General features: G+C 53.1%; 1 protein-coding gene across 1 annotated transcript; it reads right to left on the reverse strand.

Moving 5' to 3' along the window:
- Positions 1 to 935: 935 nt before the first annotated feature.
- On the reverse strand, positions 936 to 9,601 carry Creb3l3 (cAMP responsive element binding protein 3 like 3). Its single transcript, XM_021174434.2, has 10 exons — positions 9,431 to 9,601; positions 8,691 to 8,822; positions 8,034 to 8,331; positions 6,805 to 6,911; positions 5,992 to 6,129; positions 5,197 to 5,303; positions 3,234 to 3,302; positions 2,767 to 2,851; positions 2,307 to 2,403; positions 936 to 1,747 (listed from the first exon to the last, which is right to left on the reverse strand). The coding sequence occupies exons 1-10, from the start codon at positions 9,455 to 9,457 to the stop codon at positions 1,368 to 1,370; spliced, it is 1,440 nt and encodes a 479-aa protein (XP_021030093.1). The 5' UTR covers positions 9,458 to 9,601; the 3' UTR covers positions 936 to 1,367.
- Between the last annotated feature and the right edge of the window lie 563 nt (positions 9,602 to 10,164).

A 10,164-nucleotide genomic window follows, 5' to 3' on the forward strand; every position in this document is an offset into this window, starting at 1 on the left:
GACTCACACCAGCCTGTACCTAACTCTGTCTAGAGGGTCAGGTGCCCCTCCTGTGCACAGACAGGCACACAGGACAGCCGGGGGCTGAGAGATGGTTCAGTGGTTAGGAGCACTGACTGCTCCTGCAGACTTAAGCTGAGGACCCACCCGTCACGTCTGGCAAGGCTGCAGCTGCATTCAGGCAGGCCCTGTCTCCAGCTCGATTCACTGAGATTCAAACTATGGTCCTGATTGATGCTTGCCCTGCGATCATCCTTATGAGCCCTATTATCCACCCCAAGGCTGTCTGTTTCTGAGTTTTCTAGACAGTTTCTCAGTGTAGCCCTGGCTGTTCTGACTTTGTAGACCAGATTGACCTTGAACACAGAAATCCTCTTGCCTCTGACTTCTGAGTGCTGGCATTTGAAGCATGGCCGCCATCCATGACACAAGAGTTATCTTAATTCCCCCTGCCCCTTTTCCTCCTGTGTTTACTGGCTGTTGTGAACAGCCCACAAGGCCAGACACAATCATCCCCCTCACCGCCAGCTTCCTCACCATAAAATCAGTGCAGGTGGTGGAGGCAGCCAGCCAAGACCCTCCTGGAGGCATAGGCCAGAGCTCATGCCCTCCAGACTCCACTCTGCTCAACTCACTTTTGTTTTGTTTTTTGAGACAGGGTTTCTCTTTGTGGCCTGACTGTCTTGGAACTCACCTTGTAGACCAGGCTGACCTCGAACTCAGAGATCTACCTGCCTACAGCCTTCAGGTGCTGGGATTAAAGGTGTGTGCCCACATCTGCCCGACCTTGAACCTTGGGTCCTCCTCTCCTGCCTCGACCTCCCCATGCTGGGATAGTGGGTGTATACCCTGCGCCTGGTTCCTATGCTGCTGTGGATGGAGCCCAAGGGCTTCACACACACTAGGCAAAGGTTTTACCCACTGAACCGCAGCCCCAGTTTTGTCAAAATACTTTATTGAAGGTCACACAGTCTTAGAAAAGGAGGTGGTGCACACACCTTTAATCCTAGCACTTGAGACAGAGGCAGGTAGAGCTCTGTGAATCTGAGACCAGCCTGGTCTACAAGAGGAAGACCTCTCTGCAAAAGAGGAAGATGGAAGTTTGTGGGCTGAACCTTGATTTGGGAAGCCCAGGTCCCAGAGGCTCTGCATCTTCCTGGTGGTCAGGGGAGAGTAGGAGCTCCATGGTTGGAGGGTAGGGTTCAGGTGTTCGTGTCAGTCTGTCTGCATGTATGGGTAAAGGACTCTGGTTCCTGTTCTACCCCAGGGCATTCATGTCTCTGTGCCTGGAAATCCCATTTCCCCCTGACTTGGGGGGTCAGCTTCTCCAGGAGGCTGTCGTCCCCAGGGCTGTCTGAGTCAGCCTGTCACAGCACCCCCAAAGCATCTTGTACCACGCGGACCCTAAGCCACCTTGGTACCCAGGACAGCCACATCTCCCCTGGCATCTCCAGCCCAACCCGGGCCGGGCTGAGCAGTGGTTCTGAAGCCACCCAGTCCAGCAGGGTGGCCCGTCCCAGGTCCTCTGTGGAGTTGGCCAGCACCAGGGTGGAGTTGTCTAGCTCTTCTGTTGGGTTGTCCAACATTGGAATTTCCAGAAAATTACCCCAGTCTGCACTGAGGCCACCGGAAGAAGGGCCTTTGTGGGGGGTACCAACGTCGGGCCAAGGTCCTGGGACCTCAGATCCTGGGGTGACATCGGGAGCCACTCGGGATGCAGCGTGGTTGTGGAGGGTTCTGGAAAACACTAGAGAGAACTAGGGAGTCAGAAGAGGCAGGCATGAGGCACAGCCTCAGCGTTGTGGAGTCTCACCTGCCCTAGGTGGGCAGGATGTAGTGGCAACTCTGTCCCCTGGGTTGTGTGACACTCATGGTGTGCACAGTGGTTTTGGGGGAGCCACAGCACCTCTGTGTAGGTATGAACAGTTTGACAACATTCTGTTCTCTACCATTTTGTGTATCTGGGACTTGAACTCCAGTTCTCAGGCTTGGTGGCAAGTATCTACTCTCTGAGCCATCTGCCTCAGGTCTCCTGATATGGTATGGGCTTTTGGTTTTGAGGGGGGGTGTGTGTGTTCACATTTTTTGTCAGGGGTCTCACTTAGCCCAAGTTGTCCTATGTAGCCACGGGTAGCTCTGAAGTAATCCCCTGCCTCCACCTTCCCAGAGCTGTATGACAGGCCTGCACCATCACCTCTGGTATCTACGATGCTGGGAATGGAAGCCAAGGCCCCGCATAGCAGACCACTGTCCTGCCCCCGGCACCCCACCCTCACCCTGGGGATCCGAAGGCTGGTACTGCCTACCTCGCACTGGCACGAAGTCTCCAGGGCTGTCGACTTTGTTGGAGTTGAAAGGGCTGATGGAGGGGAGGATGATCAGGGCGAAGGACAGCAGAAGGACCTGCCGGAGATGGGGTGGGGTCACCCCAGCCTTCCCCTCCTCTGTGAGCACCCTGAGCTCACAAGCAGGGAAACTGGGGTCCAGCTACCAGAGTGTGGGTCTCAGGAAGAGGCTGAGACATTTTCTTTGTTCTAAACTTTTTTAGATACGCATGCTGACTGTTGGAACAGACTTGCTTTGTAGCCAGGCCGATTTGTAATTCCCCTGCCTGTCTTCTGGGGTTTATGATGCCAAGCCTGTCCCATCATGCCAGGCTACAAGGCTCTGCTATTGAAGACACACACACATACACACACACGTCAACTGAGACCAAGGACCCCACCGGTCTTGGGGTTCCCAAGAGTGGCTGCAGGCAGGACTCACCGCTATGCAGGTGCCTGCATGGGCTGGCTTGCTGGTTGACTGGACCACAAGTGCCTGCAGGTGTTTCAGCTGCTCCAGAAGAGACCTTGCCGGGAAACACATCTAGGTTGAGCCCTTGGAGACTCCATCTTCCTTCCCTGTCCTTTCTGGAATCCCAAGCCTTGATGGTATACAGCCTCCACCTTTCCTAGGACACACTCTCTGCCCCTCAGTTCCTCTGATCCTGCCCCAGGACCTTTGCACAGGCTGTGCCCTCTGTACTAAGGATGTTGTTTCCACCGATATGTCTACAGCTGGTCCTCTCTCAGCCCAGACTTCGTTTATGCCAGTTCCTCTCTAGCCAACCCTCGAGCACCCATCAAAGGCCCGAGTCCAAATGCCCTATGGTGGACGGCGGTCTAGTCACTTGCCAACTTTTTGTTCTTCTTTGGGAAGACCCCACCCCCAGCCCCAATCAACACACTCACAAATTTTGCTTTTCTAAATGCAAAACCTTCCTCTGCAGCTCCTGGTTCTGGGCAGTACATGCTGACATCCTGTGAGAACAAGGACCCAGTGACACTGAGAACATGTCTGTCACCTGACAGCCCCATGGACGCCTCCTGATATATACACAGGGACCCCAAATTCAGAAAGGACAAGGGACAGCCTGAGGCCACACTGCATCTGTAACAGTTGTGTGTTCTGAGGGGTGCGCATGCCTGTGGAGGAGGGGAGGTGACCCCAAGTGCCTCCGTTAATCTTCTTTTTTTTGTTGTTGTTGTTAATATTTGTTGTTGTTGAGACAGTGTCTCTCTTTACAATGCCCTTTCTGGTTCAGAGCTCACACAGATCATCTTTCCTCTGACTCTCCAGTGCTGGGATTAAAGGTTTAGGCCAGCCGGGCATGATGGTGCTCGCCTTTAATCCCAGCACTTGGGAGGCAGAGGCAGGCGGATTTCTGAGTTCGAGGCCAGCCTGATCTACAAGGTGAGTGCCAGGACAGCCAGGACTATACAGAGAAACCATGTCTCGAAAAACCACAAAAAAAAAAAAAAAAAAGGTTTAGGCCACCATGTTTAGATTTTTATCTATATGAGTGTGTGGGTGTGGGTGTTGGCCTGTGTGTGTATGAGAGCACTTGCACACATACACAAGTACCATGTGCATGCTTCAACCACGGTGGCCAGAAGGTGGCGCTGAATACCATGAAGCTGGAGTAACAGTTGTAAGCCACTATGTGGGTGCTGGGAAATCAACCCAGGTCCTCTACAAAAGCAACTGGTGGTGTAACCACTGAGCTGTTTCTCCGGCTCCATGCATATATATGTATATATATATATACATATATATATATATATACATATATATACATATACACACACACACATATATATGTATATATGTATATGTATTGTATGTATATGAATACATCATTGCATTCTTCAGACACAACAGAAGAGGGCATCAGACCCCATTACAGATGGTTGTGAGCCACCATGTGGTTGCTGGGAATTGGACTCAGGACCTCTGGAAGAGCAGCCGGTGCTCTTAACTGCTGAGCCATCTCTCTAGCCCTATTTTGTTTATCTTTGTGTGTGTGCACAGTAATGCAGGTGACCACAGCAGAAATAGGAGTTATATTCCTTGCAACTAGCATCCCAGGGGCTGTGAACGTCCATTGCTGGGAATCAAACTTGGGTCCTTGTGAGAGAGCAGCAAGAGCCTGTAACCAGTGAGCCTTATTCTTTTGATACTAGCATCCCTCACTGACCCTGGAGTCACTAAGCTACACTGGCCGACCAGTGAACCCCAGGGGTCCCGATGCCTCAGTCTCTGGAGCATTGGCATGGCAGGATCATGCCGGCCTTCCGTGTGCAGATGCTCAGCTGACCTCGGGTCCACATGCTTGAACAGCACATACTTTGCTAACCGTCATCTCTGCAGCTGACAGTGGGAGAGCCTGCCAAGCATGTCCCTCTCTCCTGTGTGCTGAGTACTCCCTGAGGGTGCTCTCACATTTTCCACAGGTGTCACAGAGGCAAGGATGGACCCCACAGTGCTGAGCAGGTCACACACAACCTTTCCTTTCTCAGTGCCATTTCCCTACAGGACTCAAAACCACCAAAGGCCTGAGAGATGGCTCAGTGGGCACAGACAGCAAAGACACCTGTCACCATGCCTGGATGACCCAAGTTTGACTCCCATGAACCCCTATAGGAGGAGGAGGGAGCCAGTGACCATAGGTTGCCCTCCAACCTCCACAGGAGCATGGCGGTGCAGGTGCACGTGTATCCACACAAACACACACAAACAAGTGGGTGCCTAGCCACCCCTAGCAGTCTTTGAACAATGTGTCTCCTAATGGGACATCAACCCCAATTTTTTTTTTAGGCTGCCCATCTCTGCCCCAGTTTCTATTAGGAGTATACAGCCCATGGCCTGCCTTACCGGTTCTCCAGACCATCAATGTATTCTTTTTTCTTCTTCCTGCTTTCTTGAGCCGACTGCTTGTTCCGGATCTTTCTGCGGATTTTTTTCAACACTCGTTCCTCATACTGGAGAGGAAAGGGCATGTCGTCAGCCTCTGCTGACCCCAACCCCACCCCCAACTAGAGATGTTTCTTTGCATGAGACAGGATTTTATGTAGCCCAGGCTAGCCTCAAACTCAGATATAGCGAAGATGACCCTGAACTCCTGATGCTTCTGCCTCCCCGTCCTGAGTGTTGGGGTGACAGGCATGTGCCACACTGCCAAGTTTCTGTGGTGCTGGGCATGGAACCCAGGGCCTTGTGCATGCTCTGATGCTTTCCTTTGCCCACAGTGGAGACCTCACACTGAGAAAATGTGTGGTTGCCATCTTGGCTCAGTGCCTCAGGCCATGGTACCACCCACTGGCACTACCTGGGAGCTGTACCTTAGCTACCTGTATAAAATGAAAGCAGGGAAAAATCTGGTAGTGGTGCGCACCTTTAATCCCAGCACTTGGGATGCAGAGGCAGGAGAACCTCTGTGTGTTCGAGGCCAGCCTGGTCTATAGAGTGAGTTTCCGGACAGCCAGGGCCACACAGTGGTTCTATCCCCAGGCACATACACCAGGCACTGTGGTACATGCCTGTCCCTGAAGCACTTGGGAAGTGGAGGTAGGGGATTAGTTTGAGAACAGCCCGGGCTATAAAATGAGACCCAGTCACATGCAATAGGTTCCAGTCAACATGTGTGCAGATACCCCGGGGTACACATACCTTGGTGAGAGGCAGCTGGGTGGGTAGGGTCACCCCCTCTTTAGCCAGCAGCTTCTTCTCATCCTCTGTCAGCACCAGCTCCTGGCAGTGCCCACTCCCAGGTCCCAGCAGCTGGGAGGCAGCCAAGGAATGCTGTTGCTATGGAAATGAAGGGGCTTTCAATTGAGACACAGACTCCAAAACTAAAAACATGTGAACACATGGGAAGAGACAGTCCTGTCACCCAAGCACCCAGGACTATTGAGATAGCAAGAACTCAAGTTCAAGACCCACCTAGGAAATTTAGTAAGACACAAGTCTCCAAAAAGTAAAATGGGGGGGGGGGNGGGCAGAGGTCAGGGTGGAGTGGATCGCTTGATTGACAGGCGCAGTGGTCCTGCCTCATCACCACCTAAATAGGTGAATGCTACCTCTGCTTCCAGTAGTCTCTGACCTAACCCTCTCTCCTGGCAGGTAGCATCCTGGACTGGTCCTCGTGTCCTTATCCGTGGCACCCCCTTCCCCCTCAGCTTCCATTCCAGAATATCGCAGTCGTACCACCCACCCAGCCGACCTACCTTCTCTCTCTCTTTCCCTCTCTCCCTCTTCCTCTCTCCCTCTCTCCCTCTCTCTCTCTCTCCCTTTCTCTGTCTCTGTCTCTGTCTTCTTTATCAGAGAGCGCCTGTCAGCTCAGGGCTCGGATTCACTGTCTGGGACTGAGATGCACCCCAGGTCCTCTTTGGGCCTCTGGGTCCCAGGTTGTGCAAGGCAGACCTGGGAGGTTCCTCCTGACATCCAGGACCTGAGACAACCGGGAGACATGGGGATGCCTACCAAGTCCCCGCTGCCACCGGACAGCAGCAGTTCCTTCACAGTGAGGTTGAAGCGGGAGGGCGAGCCAGTCGGCTCCTCCAGGTACAGGGTGTCTGTGCTCCACATGTCTGGCCAGGTGGGGAAGGGACAGAGAGGAAGTTAGTTCAGTCTCAGTGGCCAGGTCCAACAAGTCTCCACAGCTTCAAAAACAGAGGCCTTTCCCCCTATTATTTTAACACAGGGTCTCTCTGTGTAGCTTTGGTTGTCCTGGAATTTGATTTGTAGACCAGGGTGGCCTCAAACCCAGAGACCTGCCTCTGCCTCCCAAGTGCAGGGACTGAAGGCAGGTGCCACAAGGCCATGGCCTGAATGGAAGGGAACGTGTCCCATGCCTCAGTTTCCCCTCTGCTACACTCATCCTACCTTGTGGGTCTGTGCCATTGGGCTATAGAGGCCCAGGATTCTGTAAGGAACTCACAGCTGGTATAACAGACTGTCTGCCACCCAGCGGTACAGGACTGGGAGGTTTGTGTCATACATAACCTACACCTCTTGGTAGCCATGCTGTTAAACAGCACCAGACTTCTAAGAGCTGTGTGACCTTAGGAAATGGGCTTCCCTGCCCTGAGCCTGGACTTTATCAGTTTGCCAATGGGACGAATGCTCACCTTGCAAATCTTCGTACAGAACTGGAGGCGTGGTCAGGGGTGGAGCTTAGCCAGAGGCTACCTGTATCTTTAGCCGAGGCTCTGCCTGGCTAGGGGTGCTGATCAATGTCCCCTAAGTAAATCATTATTGATCTGTGAGGTAGCCTCTGATAAGCTGTCCTTCTCGGGGCAGAATCTGTACCTGCGCCAGGGCTCCGGAATCTCCCTAGCTTTTTTTTTTTTTTTTTTGGTTTTTCGAGACAGGGTTTCTCTGTATAGCCCTGGCTGTTCTGGAACTCACTTTGTAGACCAGGCTGGCCTCGAACTCAGAAATCCGCCTGCCTCTGCCTCCCAAGTGCTGGGATTAAAGGCGTGCGCCACCACCGCCCGGCATCTCCCCAGCTTTTATTGAGCACCTACTGAGTTAGCCACAGTTGGAGGCACCCAGATTCAGGCCACCCTCTGGCTTTGCACCCTAGCTGCCTGTTGTCTGAGTCATCTGAGGGCGTTTGTGTCTCAGGACTGAGCTGGTGGGCTCCTCTCCCAGGGTCCCCGGCCCCACGGTGTCCCCTGCCCCAGGGTTTCCATTAGCCTCATACTCACCCAGGTCAATGGCCACTGAGGACTCCTGGACTTGTGTCCTTGGAGGCTCAGGGCATGGGGTGCTGGGCAGATAGGAGGGGCAGGGCCCCTTGCCTTGCTCACTGGTGTGACACCTGGCTACCGTGTTGGCTGGTTCGGTGCCACTACGAGGAGGGGTGTCCTGGGGGTCTGAAGGTAGATCCTCAGAGATGCCACTGTCACTATCAGCGGGGGACCATAATGGGGAGCTGGGATCAGAGTCTCCAGGTCCCAGAATGCAATTTAGGAATTCATCAGAGTCAGAATTTAGTAGAACTTTCTAGAAGAGGAGTGGAGAGAGCAAGACACATGTTTATTCAGATTGCTGTGTGACTCCAGGCAAATCCTTGACCCTCTCTGTGTCTTAGAGAGGGAGTCATTCTTTCTCCCTGAGCATCTGAGATGCAATGGCAGTTAAAGGATAAACAGGGAAAGATATGAGCAGGAGACTGTGTTCTGAGTTTGAATTTGAACGCAGGTGGAAGTTGGCTATGTGACTCTGGGTGAGTACCATGCTCTCTCTGCCTCCCTCCCTCCTCTGGCTTAAGCAGATGTGTGAGGGTTACAGGCTGCCCAGTTCAGTGGCACGTCCTGTGCCCCACCCCAGCTGTAGCTGGAAATCTCCCGGGGGACCCTCACCTGCTCCTCTCTGGCGAGGATCCAGCCCTCGGCCAGCTCCATGTTTCTCAGGATGCCATCCTGCCGATCAAACAGGAGGTCAAGGACTTCCATGCTGTCCAAGGGCGCCATAGCACAGACAGGGGACGCCATCTAGATCGAGGAGAGAGAAAGAGGACTCTGTTCTTACACACAGCATCCCAGCTCCTTCTAGGCCAAATGTGACTTCCATGCAGCCCCTCGGCTGGGTCTCTGTGAATCTGCCTGAAGTGTAAGCAGGGTTGGACTCGGGTAACCAAGAGTCTGTAAACGCCATGATGAGGCTGTCAAATCAGGAGGCAGAGCAGGTTCCAGGACAACTGGTCTACTACTAGCAAGACTCAAATCAAAGAACAAGCAAAACAAACCAAAAATTTAGAAAGCCATATGGCTTCTGTGCTGTGGCACACATACACTATAGATAAAATTTTTAACATATATGTTTGTAACAACAAGTAGAGAGGCTGGCTCACACCTTTAATCCGAGTACTCGGGAGGCAGAGGCAGGCGGATCTCTGTGAATTTGAGGCCAGTTAGGGCTACACAGAGAAACCCTAATTCCAGAGGAGATATTGGTGTCTGGATCAAACTGTCCTGAAGTCCCTAGGAGGCTATGTGAACCCAGTGTGATCCCCCTTTCCAGCCTCAGTCTTCCCGGCAGTATGATGGGGTCCTATCAGGCTGCGACCCCCCAGCTCAGTGTCCCCACCGCGGCCCCTCACCTTTCCAGTCGCTATGTCCCCATCCATGAGTCCTGCGCCTGTGGCAGCCTCTTTTCGGGTCCCTGTCACTGCCTGCTACAGCCTTTGCCACGTCTCCACCTCCCAAAGATGCTGAAATACAGGCCAGCAGCTCCCAGCCCAGCTCCTGCTGTTGACTGGGAGACAGGCAGGACCTCGGACCAATGGTGAGTGGCCGTGGCAGTGGGAGGGTGGGACGACTGTTATCTCTCTGTTTTGTGCTTTTTCCAGGGAGCAAAGAGCAAAGTCTGGGGTGTCAGATCTGTATGACCTCTCCCCTACTTACAGCTACTGTTTCTGTCTAGCGTAACCGGATGTTGGATCCCCAGCAAAACCCAGGGTCCTTGGGTAGGTTGCCAGCACTTGTGACAGAGAAAAATAGCGACCATAGGTACGTGGAATTCATGCTCTCATGCAAGGTGACAACCGCTAACCCTTCAGGAGCAAAGCAGGAGCCACTGCTGCACAGTGCATCCCCCACTGTCCCGTGTGTTAATCAGTTCCTTCTGGAATCACCCGCCCTGCATGCACTTAGCCAACAAATATTTATACAAACTGCACTTTCCCTACCCCGGGGCCTTTGCACCTGCATTCGGCCACCTGTCCTGTCCCTGTGATGGATTCTGTTCCATCACTTTCGTGTGTCCTTCCTGGCCCAGCCCAGTCCCACTCACTCTTTTCTGAGGATGACTTGACCTACAGATGATCCTCCTGCC

This window comes from Mus caroli, chromosome 10, assembly GCF_900094665.2.
Source record: "Mus caroli chromosome 10, CAROLI_EIJ_v1.1, whole genome shotgun sequence".
In the NCBI taxonomy this organism is placed as follows: Eukaryota; Metazoa; Chordata; class Mammalia; order Rodentia; family Muridae; genus Mus; species Mus caroli.

Bases quoted from the DNA above. Each gene is read 5' to 3' on its own strand.
- Creb3l3 (XM_021174434.2), bottom strand. From the start codon at position 9,457: ATGGATGGGGACATAGCGACTGGAAAG. The intron at 5,304-5,991 runs GTATGTGTACCC...TTTCCTCTCCAG, and splicing joins CCCAGCTGCCTCTCACCAAG to TATGAGGAACGAGTGTTGAA. The intron at 2,852-3,233 runs GTGAGTGTGTTG...TTTCCCGGCAAG, and splicing joins CATTTAGAAAAGCAAAATTT to GTCTCTTCTGGAGCAGCTGA.